General features: G+C 53.0%; 1 protein-coding gene and 1 long non-coding RNA gene across 8 annotated transcripts in view; both read right to left on the minus strand.

Annotated features, from left to right (window-relative positions):
- Positions 1–25,325, minus strand: part of SYT7 (synaptotagmin 7) — a 167,091-nt gene extending 141,766 nt beyond the window's left edge. For 2 of the 7 annotated variants that reach the window (XM_043516628.1, XM_038407375.2), the window contains exon 1: positions 24,964–25,300. In XM_043516628.1, the coding sequence (XP_043372563.1) occupies positions 24,964–24,994 (31 nt within the window). In that variant the 5' untranslated portion in view covers positions 24,995–25,300. Of the gene's footprint in view, positions 1–24,963 lie in introns of all 7 variants that reach the window. The other 5 variants (XM_038407377.2, XM_038407378.2, XM_038407376.2 and 2 more) reach the window with 4 other exon arrangements.
- LOC122460650 lies at positions 4,913–14,824 on the minus strand. Its single transcript, XR_006282094.1, has 3 exons — positions 14,720–14,824; positions 6,292–6,389; positions 4,913–5,683 (listed from the first exon to the last, which is right to left on the minus strand). It is a non-coding gene; the product is annotated as an uncharacterized LOC122460650 (long non-coding RNA).
- Positions 25,326–25,696: the final 371 nt, after the last annotated feature.

Consider the following 25,696-nt stretch of genomic DNA (forward strand, 5'->3'; position numbering starts at 1 on the left):
CTGCCCCCTCTCTGCTGGTGACCCCCTGATTGAGAATCTACAGGGCAAGCTGCTAACATGCTGGGATTGGTGCATCACCCTGTCTTTGAATCCTTACAGGTGTGGGTTGAGAGGGTTCTGTGTGGAGCAATCTGGGTATGGGTGGCTCAGTGGGAGGTCTCAGTGCGGATGCACAGGGGGTTGGGGGTGGGGGTTCTGGGTGTGTAGGGGAGTGAGGCTCAGCAGGAGGGTCTGGATAAGATTGGGTCTGGATGCACAGGGTTGAGCAGATGGGGGAGCAGCTCCCTGTACAGGGATCCCTCCCCCTGCAGCTGAGGAGCTATGGGTGCAGGAAGAGTGGGGGTTGGGGGGGAAGGAGAGAGTTTGCAGAGCTTCCTACAGCCAGGGGATAAATCTGTGGGTGGGTCTGACACGGCCCTGGATGGCGTGCAGGGGAGGGGGAAGTCCTATCCTCCCCCGCCCAGCCTGGACTAGCAGCTGAGCCCAGCACAGGGAGGAGACATCAGCCAGGTCTTCCCCAGTTCCAACCCCCTGCCCCACAGTGATTTACCTCTCTGCTGGCTGCCCTGGGCACCTGAAACATACTGCTGTGGAGGGTCACATGACTGCTCTTGTGGCTTCCTTTTGCTTCCCCATCAGAAAGTCATATTTCTGTGGGGAAGCAAAGAAATCTGAGGGGGGGGGGGACATAAATTTTGCGCATGCGCAGTGGCAGAAAATTCCCCCAGGCGTAAGTGTGAACTCCTACACCTACAAAAGTAACACATATAGACACACCTAACCGAGCCTTACACACAGCATGCACACAGTTTACACTGGAATACACCTACACAGTAGTGCAGTTTACACACACTCATGTACACACACATGCCAAGCCAGATCAGGAGAGTATTTCTAACCAGCTGCACTCAGAGCAATCATCACCCATGACACAAGGTGGCCTCACCCACCCCCTGGGCCATTTCGCCTGCAGTGAGATCTTCCTGCCGGCAGCCACAGCACATGCCATTGTGCTAACTAGCTGCTATGCACTGGCATTGCCTTGAGCCTGAACTGAAGGAAGGCTCACCCCAGGCCACTGCGATCCAGACCAGGCCTCGTATTCTAGGCAGAACAGTGACCCCAAATGCAGGTGCTAGCCCCTGAAATGGATTTTGCAGGCAACACATGTGACCCCAAAGGCCCCTGTGCCTGCTGAGGAAGGAACAGGAAGAGAGGCAAGCAGACAAGGCAACTGGCAGGCCCACAGGAAGCCCGGCATCAGCTCCTGCACATCCCTCTGGGTCACTTTCTAACAGCCTGTCTTTCCCACTCAGGTAATTTCAAACACAGTTCTGCAGCCACGGGGACACGGCAGCTGGACCAGGGATGCGGTACACACATGCCCTACAAGCAAATGGGTGTGCAGGGGGCTTGCAAGGGGACTGACTTCCCGTGGGGCTGCCCAGGAGGGGTGTTTTCCTGGAGCTGGAACAGGGCTTTCCCATTTACCCTACAATCAAGAGGACTGGAGAGGGTGGGAGCACCAGAATGGGCCTTTCCTGGGGTGGAATCAAACCCCAGACAGACAGACGGGAGGTGAATGACAGGGATCATGAGAGGGAGCAAGCAGAGGAGGAAGGACAGGCTTGAAAACTGAAGGGAAGAGAAAAACAAACAAGGGAGGGACCAGTGTAGTGACATGGGAGAGCAGAGAGAAGTGATAGACAGAGCCTAGGAAAACAGGGTCAGGATAGCAGTCTAGGGCATTGGGAGAAAAGCGGGGGTGAGGGGAGAAAGAAGGAATAGCAACTGCCCTTTCTGTCTACCTCCTGCACCCAGCTGCCCAAAACCTCCGGGCTCCCATCAACACTCACCACTCTGCACCCCACTGTTCTGCAACAAGCGTCCTGCGTTGTCACCCTATCTGCCTATCCCTCCACCCCTATATGCATCTGCCTCTCCATCCATTCACACCCATCTCTCCTCCCCCTCAGGGGTGTGCACCCCACCCCAGTGATGCTAATGAGCCAGTCAGGCATGTTAAACCAGCCCTGTGATCCCCCTCCATCCTCCATGCAGAACTCGCCAAGCTGCGAGGAGCAGGGAGGTGCTCAGATAATGCAGGCCAGCTGCTTCAGCTGGGGCCAATGCTCCTTTCCTGTGGCCAGGGCAGAGAGAGAATACTCGGCACAGCACAAGGACACCTTGTGATCCAGCCACACCGCCCATTAGGAGAAGGCCTGACGTCAACGCTAACCAGCCCCCTTCCTCGGGCCTGTGGTGCCTTTTAGTTTTCACTTAAGCAACCACAGAAGGGTTTTCAGAGTGCTGCTCTGGCTCAGGGGTCACAGCTGAGTCTCTGATCAGCCCTGGCCCCTTCGCTGCCAGCTAGCAGGGTTGGGGAGCCCAGGCTGAGTCAGAGAAACAAACCCACCAGCCTTCGCTTGGAGGCACCGGAAGAAGCCTTGGCGTCACAGGAATCAGGCAGGAATGGTGAGGAGCATCTAGCCCAGTAAAATCAGCGCCCAGTGCTGTTCCCACAACCGGCACGGAGCTGGCACCACGCAGTAAGTGAGCCGCATGACAGCCGCCCGCAGCCACAGCTGAGAAAGCAGCCAGCTCCTCCAGTTTGTGCCCTACCACAGCACCATTGCAAATGCTCCATCAGATTCAGCCAAAGCTCCAGGTCCTTGGGGGGAGAGAGAGGCGAGAGTGCCTGCCCCAGCAATACCCGAGGGTTAGGCTTCAGAGAGGCCCACAGAGAACCAGAGACCAGCATGGGATTGTCTCCTACACCGTGCTGTCCAAGGCTTTGTCCAGAATGAATTCTTCAGGGTAGCAAGGTTTGGGATGGGGACAGCTGCCCTCAACCTGACACTGGGGTAGATCCCAAACATGCACACTGCACCCCCTTTATTTGGGTACAGCAACCTTGCTAGCCTCTAGCACCTTCCCACCAGGGATCTCCAAGTGCATGTGGATTAAGCCTCACAGCAACCCTTGAGAAGAGGCAAATGGGGTAATAAGCTGGCTGGCACCACCACTCCCTACTGGATGGAAATGGAACTGATTCCCCACGTGTTCAAGTCCCGATGCTGCTAGAGAATGGTGATTCTCATTTGATGGGGTAGGTGCAGGCGCCTGTGCTTTTGGAAGAGCAGCACTATATCCTTGTGGGCACAGGGAAGCCACACAATGGGTGGACACAAGGTGCAGCACAGGAACAACTGTGAAGCGCTGGGTGACAAAAGTTCTGTTACGATGGTAGCAACCCTCTTTAACTGGATGGGAAAACTGAGGCATAAGGAGGTCCTGGTCACATACTGACTTAATGACAAAGCAGGAACAGAAGCCCACTCCTGTGTTCCAGCCAGGGACTCTTCTCACTGCCCCCCTACCTCCCACAGGTGTTAGACAGGAGTGCATGGGGAGGAGTGAGGGAACTAGCCCTAGGTATAAGCATCCAGGGCCCCCACTTCCTATCTTCTGGTTTCTGCTGGGCCAAAGGGATGCCAGGACTCAGAGCAAGGCTGGCAAGGGCCTTGGTGTAGACTCATGATTACCATAGCTACTCTCCCCAGGAGATGGGCTCAGCCAATGTAGGAGGCCATGAGCAGCTTCCACCTGTCAAGAATTGATGCCCCCACTCTCCATCCCCGTGGAGAAGCACCTGGGCATGGGTAGAGGGGGGGCACAGAGGAAATGAGGAAGGAGCCTGATCTAAGAGCAAGTACCTTGCAGCAGGGGCAGACAGGCAGCCAAGCCCCCAGCTGGGCTGGCAGTGGGCAGCACTGATTGCAGGAAAGAGGCAGCAATTCTGCACTGCTGTGCTCGTTAAAGGGCAGCCAGAGGAGGCAATGCTGCCCAGACACATGCTTCCCCGTACATGTCCAGAGCCCTTCCTATCCACATGGACATGGCCCCTGCCCCGGGGATCCCAGCCCCCCTATCTGCAATCAGCAGAGCTCATTCTGTGCAGGGTCTTGCCTCACTGCACTCTCAGACATCCCATACCCACTCCCAGGTGTGGAACTGCCTCTACTGACCACACACAGCCCTCTGCCCTCCTCCCTGGATCACAGGCCAACTCCCTGGGCCCCCTCACTCACAGATCCCAGGCCAGGTGGTCTTCTCCCCATTAGGCCTTGCATGGCAATCGCTCCCCCTCCCCTTTGATCACACACCCCAGGGACCAGGCCGCCCTTTCCTCTCCCCACTCCCTTACACACCCTGGGGTAGCATGCACAGAGTGGGAAGGAAGGTAACAGACTGTCTGGTAACAATGTCACCATTCCTAACACTCAGGAGTGCAAGGACTGTGAGAGGTGTGGTTTGGAAGCAGGCAGATTCTGCAGACAATGGTGCCAGATTCACAAAAGCTCAAGGCCAGATTTCAAGGGCTCAGCACCCACAAGCGGGGCCAGGGTTTCAAAACAGCTCAGCTCTCACTGAGGCACTTAAATAAGAGCCTGACAGATGTATCTGGTTCTAGAGAACTGCACCGGGTCTGATATTGTCTGTACAATACACCTGGGACATAAAGTGCAGGCAGTGTAGCCTAGAGCAGGGGTTCTCAGACTTTTTCTTTCCGAGTCCCCTGCCACAACATGTTATAAAAATTCCATGGCCAACCTGTGCCACAACTTTTTTTTGCATATAAAAGCCAGAGCCGGCATTAGGGAGTAGCAAGCAAGGCTATTGCCCAGGGCCCCACACCACAGTGGGATCAGCAAAGCTAAGTTGCTCAGGTTTCGACTTCAGCCCCACGTGGCAGGGTTCAGGGTCCCAGCAAGTCTAACACTGGCCCTGCTTGGCAGACCCCCTGAAACCTGTTCATGGCCCCCCCCAGGGAGCACCAGACCCTGGTTGAAAACTACTGGCCTAGAGCATGCAGCATTGGACTGGGATTCAGGTGAGCCCAGCTCTGCCACTGGCCTCTTGGGTGACCTCGGGCATGCCACTTTCCCTGCCCCGTGCCTCAGTTTCCCCTCCTGTAAAATGGGGATAATGATCCTGACTATCCTTTGTAAAGTGCTTTGAGATCTACTGATGAAATGTGCTAGTTAAGAGCTAGGTAATATTGTTACACACCCGTTTGTTATATACAGTCCTTTCTGGGGGTCAGTGCTGTGTCGGATGGGCACTGTCACTAAAGGCTGTAACAATATGGCCAGACTCAAGGGTTTAAGTGTTACACACACAGTTGAGACTGTTGTAAAAAAGCTGTGGCCAGCTAGGATTTCACAGCTCTCACAACGCTTCCATGGCAGCTTAGAATTGTACACACAATGACAGCATAGACAGAGCTCTGCACCTCCTGCTCCCCAAGCCCCTCCCGCTTGAGTTAAAGGAGACTCTCCTATAGTTGTTAGCAGTATAACGTAAGGGCTGAGTCACACACGGAGCAGTTCTGATTCCATGCAGTAGGGGACAGTGGAGCACATCCACAAGTTGGCCACACCTCTGAGCGCTCACCTAATCCAGCACTGCACTGTTATGAGCACTGGGCCCAAAGCAAAACAAACAAAAATCCATTCCCACTCAAGCTTTGGGAGATCCGAACCCTGGATCCGGATCAGCTTGCTACAGTGCAAGAGTCTCTCTACTTCATGCGTTGCTCTTCTGAGGCCGGCCAGCTCTTCTAACCGTCCATGCCAGCAAGGTCTATGCAGCCATTGATTTCCAATGCTGTACAATCCATCTGTTTGCAACAAGAAGTGCGTGCAGTTCTGTTAGCCATAACGGTGCCTATAACAGCATATGCAGGGCCAAGAACAAGGCAGCTCCGAATCCAGATTTAGACTGATGGTTGTTTCAATATTTTAGAGGCACCTTCCCTCTTGAGTTGTGAGCTATGGCCCTTTCCTACCATCCTGTAGGTCCAGGATTTGTGCCTCCTCCCATTCCCCAAATGCTGGTTTGACATTAGATTTTCCTTTCCAGATGAGTTATGCTCCGCACAGGAACAGAGCGGGGGTCAAGCCTGCATTACCCTCCATAAAAGCTAGAGCAGAATTGGGACTGCTCTAAATTTACCTGGATACAACAGCCCACAAGGGGCCATTCTTGTAAGCGAGAATAATCAGAATGCAACAAACAGCCCAGTGATGGCCCCTCTTTCCCTGCCACACTCCCTGTGCTAGGATCTGTAATGTATGCGGTGAAGGGCCTTTCTGCTGGTTCTCTCAGAGAATTCCCTGGCCACCAATTCCTCCTACTTAACCTCTTCTTGGATAAACTTAATACTTTAGTCCAACCCTAGCCAGAGTCTCAGTGTGGCTAATAAGAGGGTGCGTATTGGGTGCTTACCTGAGATTCTTCCAGCAGCTAAGCTGTAAATGAGAAAGCCAGAAGCTGCATCATCTTTGCTGACTTTTCCTCTTACCCTGGGTGATAGCTTCTTTGGTCTTAAATAGAAAGAGGATCAGACTTGGATGAAAACAGCTACCAGTGCAAATGGATTCCACCGGCTTGCTCACACACATCTGTCCACTCACCCCTCTCCCTGCTTACTCCCTTTCTCACCCACCCACCAGCCTGGGAGTGCATGGGAGCAGGGGCACATCCAGCTGGGCTTTAAGGCCTCACCTAATCAATGTAACTCTTGAAGGCTCAATGCCCTCTACTGCAAGGGTCTCAAACTGGGGGTCGTGACCCTTCAGGGGGTTGCAAAGTTATTACATGGGGGGTTGTGGGCTATCAGCCTCCGCTCCCAAACCCCGCTTTGCCTCAAGCATTTATAATAGTGTTAACAATAAAAAATGTAAAAAGAAAAGGAGTACCGGTGGCACCTTAGAGACTAACAAATTTATTAGAGCATAAGCTTTCGTGAGCTACAGCTCACTTCATCGGATGCATTTGGTGGAAAAAACAGAGGAGAGATTTATATACACACACACAGAGAACATGAAACAATGGGTTTATCATACACACTGTAAGGAGAGTGATCACTTAAGATAAGCCATCACCAGCAGCGGGGGGGGGGGGGGGGGGGGGGGGCAGGAAAACCTTTCATGGTGACAAGCAAGGTAGGCTAATTCCAGCAGTTAACAAGAATATCAGAGGAACAGTGGGGGGTAGGGTGGGGGGGAGAAATACCATGGGGAAATAGGTTTCAGAGTAGCAGCCGTGTTAGTCTGTATTCGCAAAAAGAAAAGGAGTACTTGTGGCACCTTAGAGACTAACAAATTTATTAGAGCATAAGCTTTCGTGAGCTACAATGCATCCGATGAAGTGAGCTGTAGCTCACGAAAGCTTATGCTCTAATAAATTTGTTAGTCTCTAAGGTGCCACAAGTACTCCTTTTCTTCATGGGGAAATAGTTTTACTTTGTGTAATGACTCATCCATTCCCAGTCTCTATTCAAGCCTAAGTTAATTGTGTCCAGTTTGCAAATTAATTCCAATTCAGCAGTCTCTCGTTGGAGTCTGTTTTGAAGCTTTTTGTTGAAGTATAGCCACTCTTAGGTCTGTGATCGAGTGACCAGAGAGATTGAAGTGTTCTCCAACTGGTTTTTGAATGTTATAATTCTTGACGTCTGATTTGTGTCCATTCATTCTTTTACGTAGAGACTGTCCAGTTTGGCCAATGTACATGGCAGGGGCATTGCTGGCACATGATGGCATATATCACATTGGTAGATGCGCAGGTGAACGAGCCTCTGATAGTGGGCTGATGTGATTAGGCCCTATGATGGTATCCCCTGAATAGATATGTGGACAGAGTTGGCAACGGGCTTTGTTGCAAGGATAGGTTCCTGGGTTAGTGGTTCTGTTGTGTGGTTGCTGGTGAGTATTTGCTTCAGGTTGGGGGGCTGTCTGTAAGCAACGACTGGCCTGTCTCACCAAATGCATCCGATGAAGTGAGCTGTAGCTCACGAAAGCTTATGCTCTAATAAATTTGTTAGTCTCTAAGGTGCCACGGGTACTCCTTTTCTTTTTGCGAATACAGATTAACACGGCTGCTACTCTGAAACCAATAAAAAATGTGTTTTTAATTTATAATGGGGAGGTCGCACTCAGAGGTTTGCTGTGTGAAAGGAGACACCAGTACAAAAGTTTGAGAACCTCTATTCTACTGAAAGAGTGCAAGGAGATCTGACCCTAGAGCAAGCATGGGGTGCCTCCATCCCGATGGCTAGTGCAGGGGGGAGAGGAGCTCCCCGAGTCCGACAGCAGGGACTCTGTCTCCCTCTAGGCAGGAAGGGGTGCTCTCCCCCAGTTGGTATGCCCCAGTAACAAAGGGGGAGGAATCCCTGAGGTCTTCCAGGACGCAGGATGGAATCTCCCTGGCTGCAGCATGCTATTACCGTCTCTGCATGCAGGCAAGAGTGGCGGCTGGAAACCAGCAGAGAAGCTTGTTTGGCTTGTACTGTCTCTGACCCCTGCAGGCACAGCATGTACGGCCCTGGCGTGGGAGCCGGATCCAGTGTGGACATGGGGAGCAGTGTGTGGAATCAGTGGCCCATGCAGTGAGCGTGGCCCCTGCCGCCCACCATTCTCCAGCTCCCTGGCTGGCTCGCCCAGCTGCCGTTAAACATTTGGTGCAGCCTCCATCTGCCCCTGCTGGCAGTGGGGGCAGCACATTTATGCCACTGGGCAGCATTTTGGCTTCATACACTGGCATTGCCATTTCAGCACTGTTTCAGGGGCAGCCAGTGCCCTCCAGCTATGGGACGCCTCGCAGAGCTGCTACCATTTTAGAGCCGTTCGAGAGGGGAGAGAGCCACACCACCACCCGAAATCACTTCTCTTCTGAGCCTTCCATTATTCACACACAGCCAGGGTGACTGAGTGACAGGGAAAGAGGGACAGAAAGTGACACACTTCCAGACTCTCACAGGAGAGGAGATGAGGAGAGAAACCAATCCCAGTGCTGACCTCTCCCAGCAGGGGGCGCTATAAGGAATGGGGTTAGGACACTGCGCATGTGGGGAGCTCCTGGTCTCAGCCTCTCCCAGCAGGAGGCGCAATAGGTTGTGGTGAAGGGGGCTAGTTTTGATGAGCTCACCAAGCCCCTATCTCCTGTCGCTCTCTTTTCTACAGTACCTGCTAAGTGTCCTGATCACCAAACTGGCAGGGAGTTTCCCAAACTGTGACAAATTTGACAGCAACAAAACTAGGGCTGAGGCCTGCACATGGCGAGTCTCAAGCAAATTCAGTGGCCCCAGACTTATACACAGCAAGCAAGTCACCCTGTGCACCACCAGTGACTTCTCATCAGCAATGCCACATACTTCCCTCCTCTGCTAGCCCCAATGACCACCCTGCTCTGTGCCCCCATGGCCCCACCTGTGGAAAGGGCCTAGTCCAGCTCCGACTCAGACAGAGGCCGGGCCTGTGTCTCCATCCAGCTAAAAGCCAAGTTTTCACCCTGATACCCCACTCCCTGCCTCAGGTCTCTGTCCCAGAAATAGGCTCCATCCATACCCAGTTACCTCACATAAAAGTCTAGCTCCTACCCCATGTCCCAACCCCAGAAAAAAGACACAGTCTCCACTCTGCAGCCCTGGCAGGCGAGTAAGTTGCACACATTGGGTCTGTCTACACTGCACACTAAACCCAAGCTGTTACTCAGGTTTGAGCCCAAACCCCACTTCCATCCATCCACTCTGACACGCACTCAAGACCCAGGTCCTAGAACCCTGAGTCATGAGGTCAGTCAGAGCATGAGTCCCACGGTGACTCGGGTGCAAGCTCTGTCGTTTTGCAGTGTGGACGCAGCTCAAGCCGCAGGCCTGAGTCAGAAGGTCTTCACAGTGCAGTATGGATGTGTTAGCACAGTTGGGAGACCCAGGTTGAGCAACTGCAAATCCAGGTTTACAGTGCAGTGCAGATGCTCAAGCACAGGCTTGGAAACACTGAGCCCACAAGCCCGGGTCCCACAGATGCAGCATAGATATACCCACCCCCTTTCCCACAAGGCCCCACCCCCAGGTGGGCACGATCCACAACAGACCCAAGGCAAGATAGCGGAATCTCTTAAAGCAGGACAGTCACTGAAACTCCAAGAGGAGCAGGTCGGGAGGACAGCCAGGGCCTTTAAAAACCAACAGTAGCAGCTTCTAATCAATCCACCACTCTGAGCCAGCCCTTGTCAAGAGTTTGGAGTGGGTGTAATAGACTCATAATAGCTCTCAACCAAGAGGCTGCAGCAGGTGCTGGGGGAGCCTCGCTGAGAGCCCTGACAAGAGGGAACTGCAGTCACCAGGGGCACATGCTACAGCTGTGAGTCTGTCACCAGGTACATAAAGGCACTTGCTACCTGGCTTCCCACCACCAAACCAACCCCTCCAGAGGGCGGTGCACAGAGGAGGAGCATGCAGTGGGGACAGAAGATGGTTAGAGGGAGAACGGCAGGGTTTGGGGAAAGCCTGGACTGAGGACAGAAGGAAAGGGAGGTGTCAAGGATATTCCCGAGGGTGCAGGCTTGAGCGACGGGCTGGAGGGGGAGGAGTGGTCAGTGCTGTTGAAGAAATGGGAGAGTTTAGTTTGAAGATCCAGTTGGTTATCCATGGGGATGTGGAGAGAGACAGAGAGATGGGCCTAGGCAGAGAGTACAGGGCTGCAGAGATAAATCTGAGAGTGGTCCGTGAGGTGACAAGAGAGGATGGGGTGCGAGTTGAAAGGAAAAGGGTAGTGGATGAATGGCAGACTCCTGGGAAACAGTACCGAGAGGGAGGAGAAAGAGGATCCTTCGATGGTAACACAGAAGAGAGGAACTAGGAAAAGAGACAGTCAGGAAACCCATGGTGGAGAGGGTCCGGCCAGTGGTGTACAAGGCAGCAGGGAGCCAGAGGTGCTAAATATGGCGGATAGACCCTTAGACTAGGCAAGGAGGTGGGCACTGGTGAGTTTCATCTCAAAAGCATTTTATTCACCCAACACACTATTTATATGGGTGATCTTCAGGAGGACAGGAGTTAGCCCCAGTGGCTTCCAGGCCCAAGAAATAAGGATAGAGGGATGAACCAAGGAGTTAAATGCCCCCCCCCACCCAGGGCTATCTATCAGTGCCACCATGAAGGGGATGAGGGTCAGATCTACCCCAGCACCAGCTGAAACCTGTCGGACTTGGGAGTCTCCAAGATCACGGGGAAATAGATTAGATGTGGTGCTGGCGTAGGTTGGAACAGACCCTCCACTGGAATGGATGAGGGGATAGATGGACCACCCAACTCAGATGACCGGAGAATCTGAACTATCCAGAACTCACCCATACAAGCTCATGGCTGGAGATCAAGGGGCTCTTCTAGACCCTGGAGTAAAGCCCAGAGAACCAATTGCTTCCAAGAAGGCGTGTGCCAGCCCATCTGCGCTGATATGCAGATGCTTATTGAAATCCCCAACGACAATCATTTGAGAGCATCCAAGAGTAGCACCAACAGCAGAGAACTGAGCTGCTGTGTGTCACAGTTTTAAGGATAACTGCACCTATATTTTTCCCCTCCATCATCCCTTGAGGGAATGCACTTAAAGGTTTCTGGCTCCCAGCCATCACCTCTCATGGGCAGAGACCCATGTTGCACTCCCTTCTGACCAGGAGCATTAAGGCTGCACAGTTCCCTGCCTACAATGTAATGTTCACAACAAGGAAGACTGCCCAAAGAGGCCAGCATCTGCATTTTGCTCTCTCTCCGTCAGTGGCCAGTGTATTGCCACCAGTTACAAATGACCAGCTCTACGGGCACTTGAAGGGGGATAGAAAACCTCCCACTCTGTGCTCTGAAAGGTGTGTATAATTCACGCTCTACAAATGGAGATGCGTGTATGCAACCCATCTTCCGTGCTTGGAGAGGGGTATATAACAGCTCACCCTCCTGACATGGGGAGAAAGGGGTGTATACAACTTCATTCTTTATCCTCGGAGCGGGGTGTATATAACTTTGCCCTCTATGCAGGGAGGGGCTCACATTGTAAGCACTGAAATCTTATCTCCTTTGCGTTGACTGTGAGCACAGCTCCCATACAGGAAGAGGCCAACATCTGCATTTTGCTCTCCCTCCGTGAGCTATAGCCAGTGTATTGCCAGCAGTTACAAATGACCATACAGCTCTTTCTAAGCAAGCACATTTATTCTGAAGGTAAAAGCATTACAGAGAAAGCACATACAATCCATAAAAGAATCTACACACATGCTAAAAAGCTTACCAGAGGCCAGCTCCAACCCAGGACTCTGATATGGGTCAGTCCTTCAAACCCCACTGCTGGGTTTTTCCTATGGTTACACATTTGGACTATAGATCAGGAACTAGAGCGAAGGCTCGAGTGAGTTAAAGCTTGTGCTACTTATCCTAAAGTCTTTTCTTTGTCTGTTGGCCTCTGGAGAGTCCAATTTGAACCAGCATATGCTAGCCTCCCAGGTGGTAGTGCCTCTCCAGAGGTATTATAACCCCGGTGCAGACTAGCCCTGAGAGCTTACACTACCATAGCAACGTCTCTCAGAGGCATGAAAAATCCACATCCCTGAGAGCCGTGGCTATGCCAACCTCACCCCAGGGTGGACAGCACTAGGTTGACAGGAGAATTCTTCCATCGACCTAGCTACCACCTCTTGGGGAGATGGATCAGCTATGGGAGAACCCTGCAGCTAGTTCTTGGCCCAGGCCAGATGCTCAAATAAACTTCATCCTCAGTTGCCCATCTCACTCGTGATGAATAGGTCACAATGACACTGCATGAGGTTCTGAATCCCCGAGGACCCAGCCCGAAGCAAATGGATCAGCAGCAACATCCAACCGGGTCTCAGGGACTCCTCAGAGGCAGGTGACGCTCACCCACTGAACCATGAAAAGCACTGGCTTTCTCCACAACAGGTTTTGCAGAAGCTGACCAAGATCTCCCACAGGGGAATCTCAGACCCTTGCACCACCTTGGCCAATAGGAAGCCAGGAGACCTACTAAAGGCATCCAAAGGGAAGGCCTGTGCCATGTTTGAGGCTTTCTTCCCCTTCAAAGAGCCAGCCTAATGGGTATCTCCAGACCTGCCCCTGCTCATAGAATCGTAGGACTGGAAGGGATCTCTAGAGGTCATCTAGTCCAGTCCCTGCATTCATGGCGGGACTAAGTATTATCTAGACCATCCCTGAGAGGTGTTTGTCTAACCTGCTCTCAAAAATCTCCAACAATGGAGATTCCACCACCTCCCTAGACAATTTATTCCAGTGCTTAACTGCCCTGACAGTTAGGAAGTTTCTTCTAATGTCCAAACTAAACCTCCCTTGCTGCAATTTAAGCCCATTTGCTTCTTGTCTATCCTCAGAGGTTAAGAAGAACAATTCTTCTCCCTCCTCCTTATAACAACCTTTTATGTACATGAAAACTGTTTTATCCCCTCTCACAGTTTCTCTTTTCCAGACTAAACAAACCTAATTTTTCAATCTTCCCTCATAGGTCATGTGTTCTAGACCTTTAATCTTTTCTGTTGCCTTCTCTGGACTTTCTCCAATTTGTCCACATCTTTCCTGAAGCATGGCACCCAGACCTGGACACAACGCTTCAGTTGAGGCCTAATCAGCGTGGAGTAGAGCAGAAGAATTACTTCTCGGGTTTTGCTTACAACACTCCTGCTAATATATCCCAGAATGATGTTCGCTATTTTTGCAACAGCGCACTTGACTTATATTTAGCTTATGGTCCATGATGACCCCAGATCCCTTTCCGCAGTACTCCTTCCTAGGCAGTCATTTCCCATTTGGTATGTGTGCAACTGATTGCTCCTTCTAAGTGGACTACTTTGCATTTGTCCTTATTGAATTTCATTCTATTTACTTCAGATCATTTTTCCAGTTTGCCCAGATCTTTTTGAATTTTAATCCTATCCTCCAAAGCACTTGCAACCCCTCCCAGCTTGGTATTGTACGCAAACTTTCTAAGTGTACTCTCTATGCCATTATCTAAATCGTTGATGATTCCAATTCACTCCTCCCAGGACCAGCCTACCTAGAACGACCTTCCATCCACACCACTGAAAGACAACATGTGATCAAACTGGCCATGCACAAGTGGACTTGAAACAGGGGGACACTTGTCCCACACTGCCACCACTCGGTCACGCATGTCACCAAAATCCCCCAGACACAAGGACACAGAGAAGGGAAGGGAAATGCCCCCAGACAGCCAAATGGGAAACCAGGACTGCGCTATGAATAAAACATACACTCTAAGGTACAAGTGGAGGATCCAGAGAGGAACCCACTTCAGGCAGGGAAGGAAAAGATGGACAAGGGCAAAAAGAATAAGCATCTGCTAAACCCAGCTACCAGCTTCTTGCTATCACTGCTGCCAATGGTCAAAGTTTAGGCACCAACTTCCAGCTGCAGTCTCTGGGCAGGAGGTTAATGGGACATCTAGGCAAACATCCCAGGGCCCAATCCCAGCTAAAGGGCATGGACAGTAACACATGGCCCACCCACAATGAAGCCTTGGTCCATGGAGCAGTAGCTACTGAAGTCAGTGGCTACTGACCCATATCATGTAAAAAAAAACCGGTCTATTACCAGCATCTCTCCTTTATTACAGTTCATATAGGCCTCCCGTTATTAGGCAGGCCACCTCTTGTGTATCCCCTTGTGGCCTCAGGGCAGCCCTGTAAGTGGCCTCTGCCTCAGTTTCCCCCATCAAGGGGCTTCTTCAATAACTCACAAACCCCTTATGTCCATTCACAGCCCTTCTCGGGTTCCGGTTTATCACATTAACAAACACTCAAACTGAAGTTCCCAAGTTCCTCTGTTTATCACCTCATCAGGTCATTCCCAGGCCTTTTCTGCCTGTGGTTTCACTCCCCAAGTCCCCCAGGTTCCTCCACCAGAGCCTAATTACTCCCAGACATATCAGGTCACTTGCCTCTGTCCTCCCTTCGCATCCCCCTTTTCAGCTTCCTGCTACTCTTTATAGGGAATGAGCTGATCCCTGCTGAGGTGTGCCTCCTTAGTAACTAGGGCTGGCTGGTCCCAGGCCTTCAGCCCTTAAAGTGCAAGGCACCCCATTACACCTCCCACAGCTTCAGAGCTTGTCTATATATTCAGGGAAAGATTCATCCATCCCTGAGCTGGTGCAGAGGCAGGGCAGTTTCAGTCCCCTGACCTCAGCCGCCCCCGCTTTCTTCCTCTTGCGAGATTGGCTGCTTCCCTTTTAAACCTCATTAACTCCACACAAGGTGACTCTCCCGCTCCTCCTGTTTCCCTCCTTCTTATCCTGCATTATCAGTGGCCATCTCACCTGAGTGCCGGTCTGTCTGGCTTCCTGATGTTCCTAACAAGCCAATCGCAGGGATGTCCCAGGAAAACAAGACAGATTGGACTGGGGGAAAGGGGGCGTGAATGAGAGACGGGGAGAGAGATGCTTGGATACCATGGTGATGAGCGTGGTAGGAAGATGGATAGACAGGGGAAGGGGAAAGGTAGGAAGGGGAAGACAGAAGGGAGGATGGGGGAGTGAGAGACATAAGGACCAGATATAGATGGGGAAAAGTGGATGCGACAGGAAAGGAGAGAGGACACGGGAGGCTGGTGGAGAGATGGACTGGGCAATGGGCGTGAAGAGAGAGGAAGAATGGACTGACGAGAAGAGCTGAACACGGAGGAGTGAGTTCGCATTACTGGAGATGTCAAGGAAGGAGCCAGTCAATACTCTTCCACGCCCCCTTTGCCCCGCTGATTCTCTGCGCTGCTCTCAGCACGTGGCCTCTTTTAGTCCCAAAGTCTGTTCAGCCCTACCCAGAGCTCCCTTAGAGGAGGAGGGGTGTGTGTGTGTGTGTGTGTATAAAGGTTCCAGAAAGTTCATATCTTCTCACCAGTTCCGTTATATCACTCACTCATTTCTCTCTCTCTCTCACACACACACACACACACACACAGAGTGGGGAGTAGAAATCAGGACTCCTGGGTTCTATCCCCACCTCTGTCATGGAAGTGAATGCCAGACATGTGGGTTATAGCCTTAGCTGTGACACTTAATTGACTGTGATTCTGGAAGTCAGATTAGGGGATCATAATGGTCCCTTCTGGCCCTAAAATCTATGAAGCCAAAAGGGAAGTGGGGAGGCTGGGCAGGGCAGGGACTCGCCCTATGAGGAAGTCAAGAGAGTGTTGGAGAGTCCCATTGTTTGGAAGCGAGGACCCCACCCCCAATGGCAGAAGGGGCTTGCTTCCATCCCATAGATATCCCAGCACCTGCTTTAAATCTGCCCTGTTCCCCCTCCCCCAGGAATGGGCCATGCCCTGCTGAGCCAGATGGTGGCTTTTCAAGACACCCGCTCTATGCTTTCCCTAGCTCTCTGCCTTTTGAACACAGTCCCTTATTGCCAGCCCTGCCGTCTGCTCTTCGAAAGCCTTTTTCCCTGCTGAATTCATCCATAATACATATTGTAGCCGAGCCCCGGGGGCTTGGGGTGGCAGTGATATTATCTACATCTGTCTTCATTTCCTTCTCTCTCTCCCTGGCAGGCTGAAAGCTGCGAGATCAGATCATGGAAATCAGCCCCAAGCTCCTTCCACACTCATCATTCCCGGCTGGGGAGGGGGCACCCTCCTCTCACCCTGCCCCATTTTTCACTGGAAACAAAATTGGGGCTGGCCTGTGCAGTTACTGGCTTGGCTAGAACGTATTCCTGTCTGTGGGTCCCCTCGCCTCCAACCCCACTTCCTGCAGCTGTAGCCAAGGCAGGTTTAATTTTAGTAACCTGATCTCACCTGTCACCACTGTGTGTGGGGGGGGTGTCTCTCTCTCTCTCTCTCCCCACCCCTTCCTTGGCATGGGAGCTATTCTGGGAGGCACCAGCACCTGAGAGCAGGAGAGGAGAAATTTTACAGCTAGTAGGCGGGAAAGGGAGGGATTAAGAGAGAGAAAAGCCATCTGGAGGCCAGTGGGAGGAGAGAGGAGAGGGAGCTCATGATGCAACAGTTTCACACATCGGCCTTTCAGCCCAGCAGATCTGGGTTCAAATTCATAGATTTTAAGGTCAGAAGGGACCATTATGATCATCTAGTCTGACCTCCTGCACAATGCAGGCCACAGAATCTTACCACCCACTCCTGTAATAAACCCTAACCTATGTCTGAGCTATTGAAGTCCCCAAATCATGGTTTAAAGACTTCAAGGAGCAGAGAATATTCCAGCAAGTGACCTGTGCCCCACGCTGCAGAGAAAGGCGAAAAAACCCCAAGGCCTCTGCCAGTCTGCCCTGGAGGAAAATTTCTTCCCGACCCCAAATATGGCGATCAGCTAAACCCTGAGCTTGTGGGTCCTTTTCTTTTTGCGAATACAGACTAACACGGCTGCTACTCTGAAACTCCAGCAGCTGAAATAGCAGCAGAGTCCCGGCTGCAGAATCTCACTTTGCAGTGCCGGTGTCAGAGGCAGAAGGCGCCAAGCTGGATTTCCAGGTCCTGGGGCTGATCAGTTAGGAGACCCCTTCCAGCTGGTGAACGGAGATAATGGAGAGAGAATCCTCAAGGGGCAGGGGGGTAGGGGTGGAGAGAGTTCCCTGACAGTAGTTGCATTTTAAATCATGCCTCGTGTTTCCCATCTGTGATGGGAGTGCACCAGGAATATTGAGCTGGGAGAGCCCATGAGGAGGCTGTGAGGCTAACACTTCCTGGTACTGCAAGTGACAACACTGACCAGTACCTCCCTGGTACCTTCCATTCAGCCATCCCAAAGTGCATTACAGATTGCACAAGCCATGGAGACAGGAGTTACTTCGCCTGGTAGTGAAATGCAGCCACCACTGGGGTGGAGCATGGCAGCTGTTTAACAGCCCATGGCACTGCTTCGTGGCAGTTTAGGAAAGAGTTTGAAGAAGATTATTGTATCCAACTGAAAGCTCAGGGGGAATTTTTGGTAGGCAAAGTGTAATGACCCAGCCTGAAATCTGACCCTCAAACCACTCTTAATCTTATTTAATATCTGCACGTGGGCAGGACCTGGGCTTTATATCGCAATTGAAAGGTGGCAGCAGCCCAGCGTCCCTTAGCACCATGCTAGTGCCTGGGGTTCGGTACCGAGTGAGAGGGCGGCGCGCTCTCGACTGAATCACCAGCATTTGCCAGAACCTGACATGAGTGGCTGGGTCTGGCCATTTCTTCTGAAGCAGTGTTATTTAGCTAGACGGCTTCACCCAGAACTGTCAAAATCTGGGGCACGTTTTGCCCTCCCTCCTGCCTGGGCGACACCCCTGCTGTCCGTCAGATAGCCTGGGTGTGGTCTGTTTGTGGTGGACAATGGGAAGCACAGTCTGGACAGTCGACGATTAGTAGAAGGAGGCAGCAAGTTTCCTCCAGACATCCAGGAGTGTGACATGCCTGGAGCCGAGGTTCTGGTTGCTGGTCCAGGGCGTATGGATATAACTGGCCAACACAAAGTTTGGACTTGAAATTAGACGAAGGATTCTAACCATCAGAGGAGTGAAGTTTTGGAACAGTCTTCCAAGGGGAGCAGTGGGGGCAAAAGACATCTGGCTTCAAGACTAAGCTTGATAAGTTTATGGAGGGGATGGTATGATAGGATAGCCTAATTTTGGCAATTCATTGATCTTTGACTATTAGCAGTAAATATGCCCAATGGTCTGTGAGGGATGTTAGATGGGGTGGGATCTGAGTTACTATAGAGAATTCTTTCCTGGGTGTCTGGCTGGTGAGTCGTGCCTTGTGACCTTGGTCCCAAGAAAAATGAGACCAAGAATCTTGATTTAATATGCCTGAAAACCACTGCTGCAGGAGCTGGCAACTGGTGGTATGGTCTCTGCTTTGGAGGGGCCCATGTGTGGCATGAAGAGGGAGTTGCAGGGCAGGATGGAGGGGCATGGCAGAGCAGGAGGAGAGGGCCCAGAACTGGACTAGCAGGGTGGTGCTGCGGGGCAGGATGGAGGGGCATTGGCAAAGCAGGGGGTCCAGAACTGGACTAGCAGGGTGGTGCTGTGGGGCAGGATGGAGGGCATTGGCAGAGCTCTATGAGAGCCCAGAGCTGGAACAGCAGAGGATAACACAGGGCAGGATTGAGGGGATTGGCAAACTGATGCAGGGACCTCAGGAGCAGAAGAGCAGAGGATGCTGTAGGGCTGGATTTTGGGGCTTTGGCAGAAGCACATGCAGGTAAATGTATCTGCAGTGCCAGACCTGACATAACAGAGGATTCCCTTGATCAAGAGGACTGAGGGGAAAGCTGGGGCAGAAACAGCAGGGTGGTGCTGTGGGGCAGGATGGAGCGGCACTAGCAGACCCAGAGAGGCAAACCCGGAGTAGTAGGGGGTCAGACGCATGTCAGCCGAGTGGCACAGGGAGGCCCAGAGGGAGTGAAGGTGGCTTGTTCATGGAAATAGCTCTTTGGCCTCTCCAGTCCCCCAGCTCAAGGAGGGGATGGAGAGCGCTGTGCAGAATGGCTCGTGGGCTGGTTGAGCTCCTCGCTCTGTATCTGCTTCTCCGCTAGTGACTTTCCCCAATACATACGCCCCCCCCTTCCCCCCTCCCGGCTGTTCTGCTCATGTAAGTTCAGGGCCATTGTGCTGTCTGTACCAGGGCCCCAGGCTACAATCTTTTTGATGTTATTTCATCTTATTTTTAACCAGCCCTGCTTCTGTCTCTGCACCACAAGCCCTCGGGAGTCACCTTCCCTTCCACTCCCCTGTTCTGCCGTCCCGACACCTGCCGCTCAAACACGCAGACCTTTTTATCCCAGATCCAGGAGCTCCCCGCTCCCCTGAGAAAACAGCAGGCGCTTGGTTATTTATTCACCACATCGTGAGGGGCCATCACTCAGGCTGCTCAGCTCTGTCAGTGCAGCTGGTGATCAGGGAGAGGCACCAAAGGAATAGTGGAAAGGGCTGCCCCAGGGACATAGGAGGCTCTGCCATGTGGGGTGCTGATCCCTTGCCCCCCAGGCCTTACTCACACAGAGAAGGGGGACAGCCACTATCAAACTGCCCCCACACCTGCCCTCCCAGAAGTGCTGGGGGCATCAGACATTCTCACGCTGCCTTCTCTGCACTCTTGGCCTCTGGAAAAACTCTTTGGAAACCACTTCAGTTTTTTCTTGGTTTGAATTACACCTATAATGTCTCTTTTAACCCTAGACTATTTCCCTTAATATCAGCTCCCAATTCCTCCCATTGTTTAACTGGACTGTGGATTGTTTACAGTTAGGTAATAATTAATACCACCACCTTGGACTATAAAGCATTTCCTCCAAAGGTCCCAAAGTATTTTACAAGTCATAATGAATTACATTTCACAAATCTCTCAAGGTTGATTGCTTCCTTCACCACTGAAATGCAGCCATCTCTGGAGAGAGGTGCAACTGCTGTTTAACAGCACACAGCAACATAACACGATTTTGCATCAGGAAATGAAGGGTAATACTCTTTCCAATTGAAAGTGGAACAGGAATTCATTTTTGCAAGATGTAAGCACCTGCGGGGGAGCGTGACCAGGATATAGGATCTTTAATGACCACACATGATCAGCACCTTGGTTTTATCATACTTCAGCCAGAAGACGATGCCACCTGCAGTGAAGTGCCCCCTAGCACCATGCTGGGGCATTGGAACAAGTACAAACAGAGGGGAAAGTGGCATCTACTGAGTCACCAACAGTATTTTCTGCAGCACCTCTATGTTTCCTGGACATCTCCCATACAAGTACTCACACCCAATGTCCAGGGAGGTGCCAATCCACATACCAATCTAATCCCACCTTGCGTAATGTGTGAGCACTAATGAGATCTGAGGCCACGGTTCTGTGCAGGCATTGGTATTTATTTCTCTGCTGCTGCTCCTGTTCTTCCTATTGTAGCTATTGTCCCTGCCTCAAGATACACTCCTCCAAAGGCTGCTCACAGAGTCTCCTTGTGATTGCTTTCAGACTAGAGATTTCAGCACAGAAACTAAACCAGGTCCCCCACCAACCCACTGCCGCTCATGCTGGTCTCCCCACACAGCAAGGCCTGCCTTGCCAACCCGTGCAGAGCTAGGTTTCTTGGTTCTCTGGCTGAACTTGTGTCTGAGGAAGCCACACCTGCCGTCATAGCTTCTGTATCTGTCTGGCCTGCTTCCAGGCCACACATAGAGAGAGACATCACACGGAGCTGGATCCTGCAAGGGGCTGGGTGCCCTCAACTCCCACAGATTTCAGTGGAATCTCAGTGGAAGCTGTGGGGGCTCAGCACCCCCAGGAGTTGCTCCTAGCAGGATCAAGACCATTCAAAATAACCCATATTTGTCCAGGGCCTGAGAGGGGAAATCTGTGGTGCCTTATCATTGCCCCTCCTGGCTCCCCTGCCCCAACCCCCTGTTCTAAGGCAGACATTCAATTCCATTCCGCGTGGCAGCTTTACATCCCAGAAATCCACCCTTCCGTGTGAGAGCCCAAGGATGGGATGGGAGAAGGACCAAGGGGGCTGTCCCTATGACATGGAGAAACAGGTACGGGTGAGCACACTGGGATGACATCGGGCTCAGGCAGTCATTAGCCCAGCAGTGGGGCATGAGACAGTCATCCATAAATCATAGGGAAAACCGGGGTCAAGGCAGGATCATTAGTGCAGTGGAAAGCAATGGGACAGGATCATGGTGACAGCGGGTCTCAGGGTGGAGTTGTGTCGGGCACAGGGGGCTTTGCCCATTCGGAATGTTGGGAGAAGGGGCTCAGAGCAGGGGTGTGCTGGGACTAGGGGGCACTAGCGCATGGACACCCAAATGCCACGGGGTCAGGGAGGAAGCCTCATTAGTGCAGCTAGGGGGCGTTGGACTAGGGTCACCAACTTTTGTGGTGTGGGGAGGAGTCTGGGAGGGTTACCCACATAATATGGTGAGGACAGCTCACCACAGGGGCTGGGAGAGAGCTGCCCACACAGCAAGGCAGATGTCAAACGTAGAGCAGTTCAGGCTGAAGCTGCCTAATCTGGGGGCAATCAGTGGGATTCCTCAGTGGGGCAGAGGCAGGCGGAGTGCTGGATGTGATAGATTTGGGCCTCAATCTCCTGGTAAGGGGCCAGGACAGAACAGGGGGCTGCAGTAATGAAGTGGCCCACAGCAAGAACTACTCTCACACATTGCTGAGCTCAACTTTAATTATCAGCTCAGGAGAAAGACATGGACACCATTGTGGACAGTGCAATGGAGACCTCTGCTCAGTATGCGGGAGTTGAAAAAGCAAACAGCACATTAGGGTCCACAAGGAAGGTGATGGAGATTTACACTGAGACTATTATAACGCCAGCGTGTAAAACAAGAGAATATGGAATCCTCGTATGGAATATTGTGGCCCATGCTGGCGACGCTGTCTCCAAAGGGACAGCACAGAAACAGAGGGCTTCAGAGACAGGACTGATTAGAGACATAGGAAACTTCCATATGAAGATTGCAAAGACTGGGACTGTTTAGTTTGGGAGGAGCTGAATAAGAAGGGGAATGATCAAGGTATAGAAAATAACGACTGGCACAGAAGAGGTATATCAGGTACATCCCATTTATCCTTGCAGAGGATGAGACCTGGTGGCCAGGCAACAAAACGGAAGGGCAGCAAATTTTAAAATGATAGGCTCCCCCCTCACCCCAACATACTATAAAAACTCCACGGTCCACCTGTACCACAACAGCGGTTTTTTTCCATATAAAAGCCAGGGCTGGCATTAAGGGGTAAGAAGCAGGGCAAGTGCCTGGGGCCCCATGCCCAAGGGGCACCGTGGAGCTAAGTTTATCCCCAGGTGCTGGAGCTCGGGGTCCAGGGCTATTGTCCTGCACGGTGGGGCTTCAGCTTTCTGCCCAGGACCCTACACAGTCTAGTGCCAGCCATGCTTGACGGACACCCTGAAACCTGCTCACGGTCACCCAGGGCGCCCTGGACCTCTGGTTGAGAACCACTGACATACAGAACACTGGGCTAGATGGAATCATGTTCTGGGTCTGCCAGTTCCTACAGGCCCAATTAGCTGAGGCCTGCCCATCTACTTCAAATAAATAGAATCATGATTACTTGGAAAATTTGACTACATTCTGAAGAATCCCTGAAGACAAATCTACCCCCCAATCCACCCCTCTCTTGGATCTCCCCAAATCTCAAGAAAACAGCCTGTCCTCCTGCCCCTGGGAACCCATCATACTAGCGCGCTTGGCAACCAAACCCTGCAGGTAACACCAGGCCCCAGTCAGCCACACTGCGTTCGACAATGCCCTTCCTCTTTTTTTGCGTTGGCAACAGACCCTTCTGCCGAGAGCTGTAAGTCCTAGCCCCAACGCCAGCCTGTCCCAGATTCCTGGATAGTGGGCCAACTGCTCCTGTAAGCATGAGATCAGAAAAGAGCACCAGCCAAAGTGCCTCCCAAACCCCTGTCCTCAGAGGGCAAGACTGAGGCTGGTAGGGAGCAGGTGAGGTCAGGAAGCTGTGCCGGAGCAGGACCCCAGAGCAGCCAGATGGAGAGGCTCTCCTCCCCCTCCCACTCTGGGACATGACTCGGGAATGTTTGCATGTGTTGTATTTATTCTTCAGGAATAGCAGGTGCCACTGCTCAGGCAGCTCTGCAGGGTGGTGACTCATTTGAAATGAGCAGCGGTGACTTCCCCCCCAAACTACTGTAACCTGCCTGGGAAATCCAGAAAGCCACAACCCGGGGAAGGAGAGGAAAGGAACCGAGAAAGGAGGAGAAGTAGGCGGCTCCGTGGGTGAAGAGAGGGAAAAGCGGAATAAGGAAAGGAAAGGAAAGGAAAGGGGATATGGGGCAAGAGAGGAACAGGAGCAGAGATCTGATAGAGTAAATTGTGAGCAGAGAACAGGAAGGAGGTAATGGTAGCAGAATGTCAAAGAGAAGAAAGAATGGAAAGGAGGAATGGGGCAGAGAGGGAAGGGGAAGAAGATGGGAGCAAAGAGGGGATGGAGATGATGATGGAGGGAAGGAGAGATGGGCAAAGAAGCAAAGGGAATGGGAAGCAATGGGGCAAAGAGGGAAAAGAGATGGGGCAGAGTGGGAATAGAGAGGCGGATAGGGGCAGAGAGGGGAGGAGGAATGGGAGCAGAGGAGGAAGGAGAGAGAGGGACACAGAGGGAATGGGAAAGAGGCGGGATGGGGGCAGAGAGGGAACAGTAAGAAGGAGTAGGGGCAGAAGAGGAAGAAGAGAGATCATGGGCAGAGGGGGAATGGGAAGGAGGAGGAATGGGGGGAAGAAGCAGAATAGGGGCAGAGAGGAAATGGGGCAGAGGGGGAAGGAGAGTGGGGCAGAGGGGAACAGGAAGGAAGAGAGGAATAGGGGCAGAGGGGGATGGAGAGATGGGGCAGGGGGAAACAGGAAGGAAGAGGAGGAATGGGGCAGAGGAAGAAGGAGGAGCAGAGGAGCGAGGGGGAACGGGGAGGGGGAGGAGAGAGGAAGGAATGGGGCAGAGGAGGAAGGAGAGATGAGAGAGGAGAGGGGAAGGGGAGGAGGAGAAGGAATTGGGCAGAGGAGGAAGGGGAAGGAGGCAAAATAGGGGCAGAGAGGAGATGAAATGAAGCAAGAGAAGAAGAGAAGGCACGAGAGAGGGGCGGCTGGAGCCCATTCTGTGGCCGTGCCCTGCTCCTCTGTGCCCCGAAATGGCGAGCGAAGTTCCACTAAGCAGCCGAGCCCTGCGCTCCCCAGCCGCGCCGTCCCCACCCGCCCAGTCCCGAAAGGGCAGTATCAACAGCGCCCAGCGGGCAGCACCTGGGCGAGCGCAGCAGGTGCGCGGCAAGCGCAGCTGGGGGCGAGAATCAGCTGCCTGCCAAAGCCAAAGGGCTACCCGAGGAAAGATGGGGGGCATCCCCCGGCCAAGCCCAGCGTGGAGACAGAGGGGGGGCGCAGCCGCTGCCGTCGTCCGCTTCGGGCGGCGCAGCAGCAGGGGTCGAACAGCGGGTCGCCCTGCTGTCCTGGTGCTCGGCGCTGTACAGCGCTCAGGGGCGCGAGCGGAGCGCGGGCGGGCCCAGGAGACGCCGGTGGCCGCGGCAGCCCCAGACGCGCCAGAGGGGCCGGGCTGGCTCCTACCTTTGCCGGCAGCCTCCGGGTCTACGTACATGGTCCCTTTGATAGCCGTGGGCTCCTCCCGGGGAAGGCAGTCCCGGACAGCGGCGCGGGCAGCGGGCTTTGTACGGTCCACACGGGCGGGCTCGGAGCAGCCGGGGAGGAGCGAGCATCAGCCGCAGGCGGCGGGAAACCCGGCAAGCGCGGCGGGCAACCGAGCGACGGAGCAGCCGGGAGCCGGCATGGTGGGGGAGCCTGGCCGGCGGCGGCGGCTGCTGCTGCTGCTGCGAGGGGCTCCGCGGAGTGACTCAAGTCCACACTGGGGCATGCCAGGCTCCGGCGCGCTCCCCACACCCCGCCGCGCACGCCTGTGTGTGTGTGTGTGTGCGCCGCCCGGCCCGGCCCGCTGCTGCTCGCTGCTGGCGTCGGAGGGGATTGCAGCCGCCTGCTGGAGCCGGACGTGCATGGGCCGGCGCCCGCCCAGCCGGACCGCGGGCCTCCGGTGTGCACCGGGCACCAGCCCTTCTCCTGGGGCACCCAGAGCCCACCGTGGGCACAGAAATCCAGCTTGGGTTCTTCTCCTAAGGGCACCTGGTGCCCACTCCATGGGCACAGAAACCCTACTCCGGTTCTTTCCCCGGGGGCATCCAGAGCCCACCCCGTGGGCACAGAAATCCAACGCCGGTTCTTCTCCTGAGGGCACTGGTGCCCACTCCATGGGCACAGAAATCCAATTCTGGTTCCTCTCTCCAGGGGC

This window comes from Dermochelys coriacea, chromosome 6 (assembly GCF_009764565.3).
Source record: "Dermochelys coriacea isolate rDerCor1 chromosome 6, rDerCor1.pri.v4, whole genome shotgun sequence".
Lineage (NCBI taxonomy): Eukaryota > Metazoa > Chordata > Testudines > Dermochelyidae > Dermochelys > Dermochelys coriacea.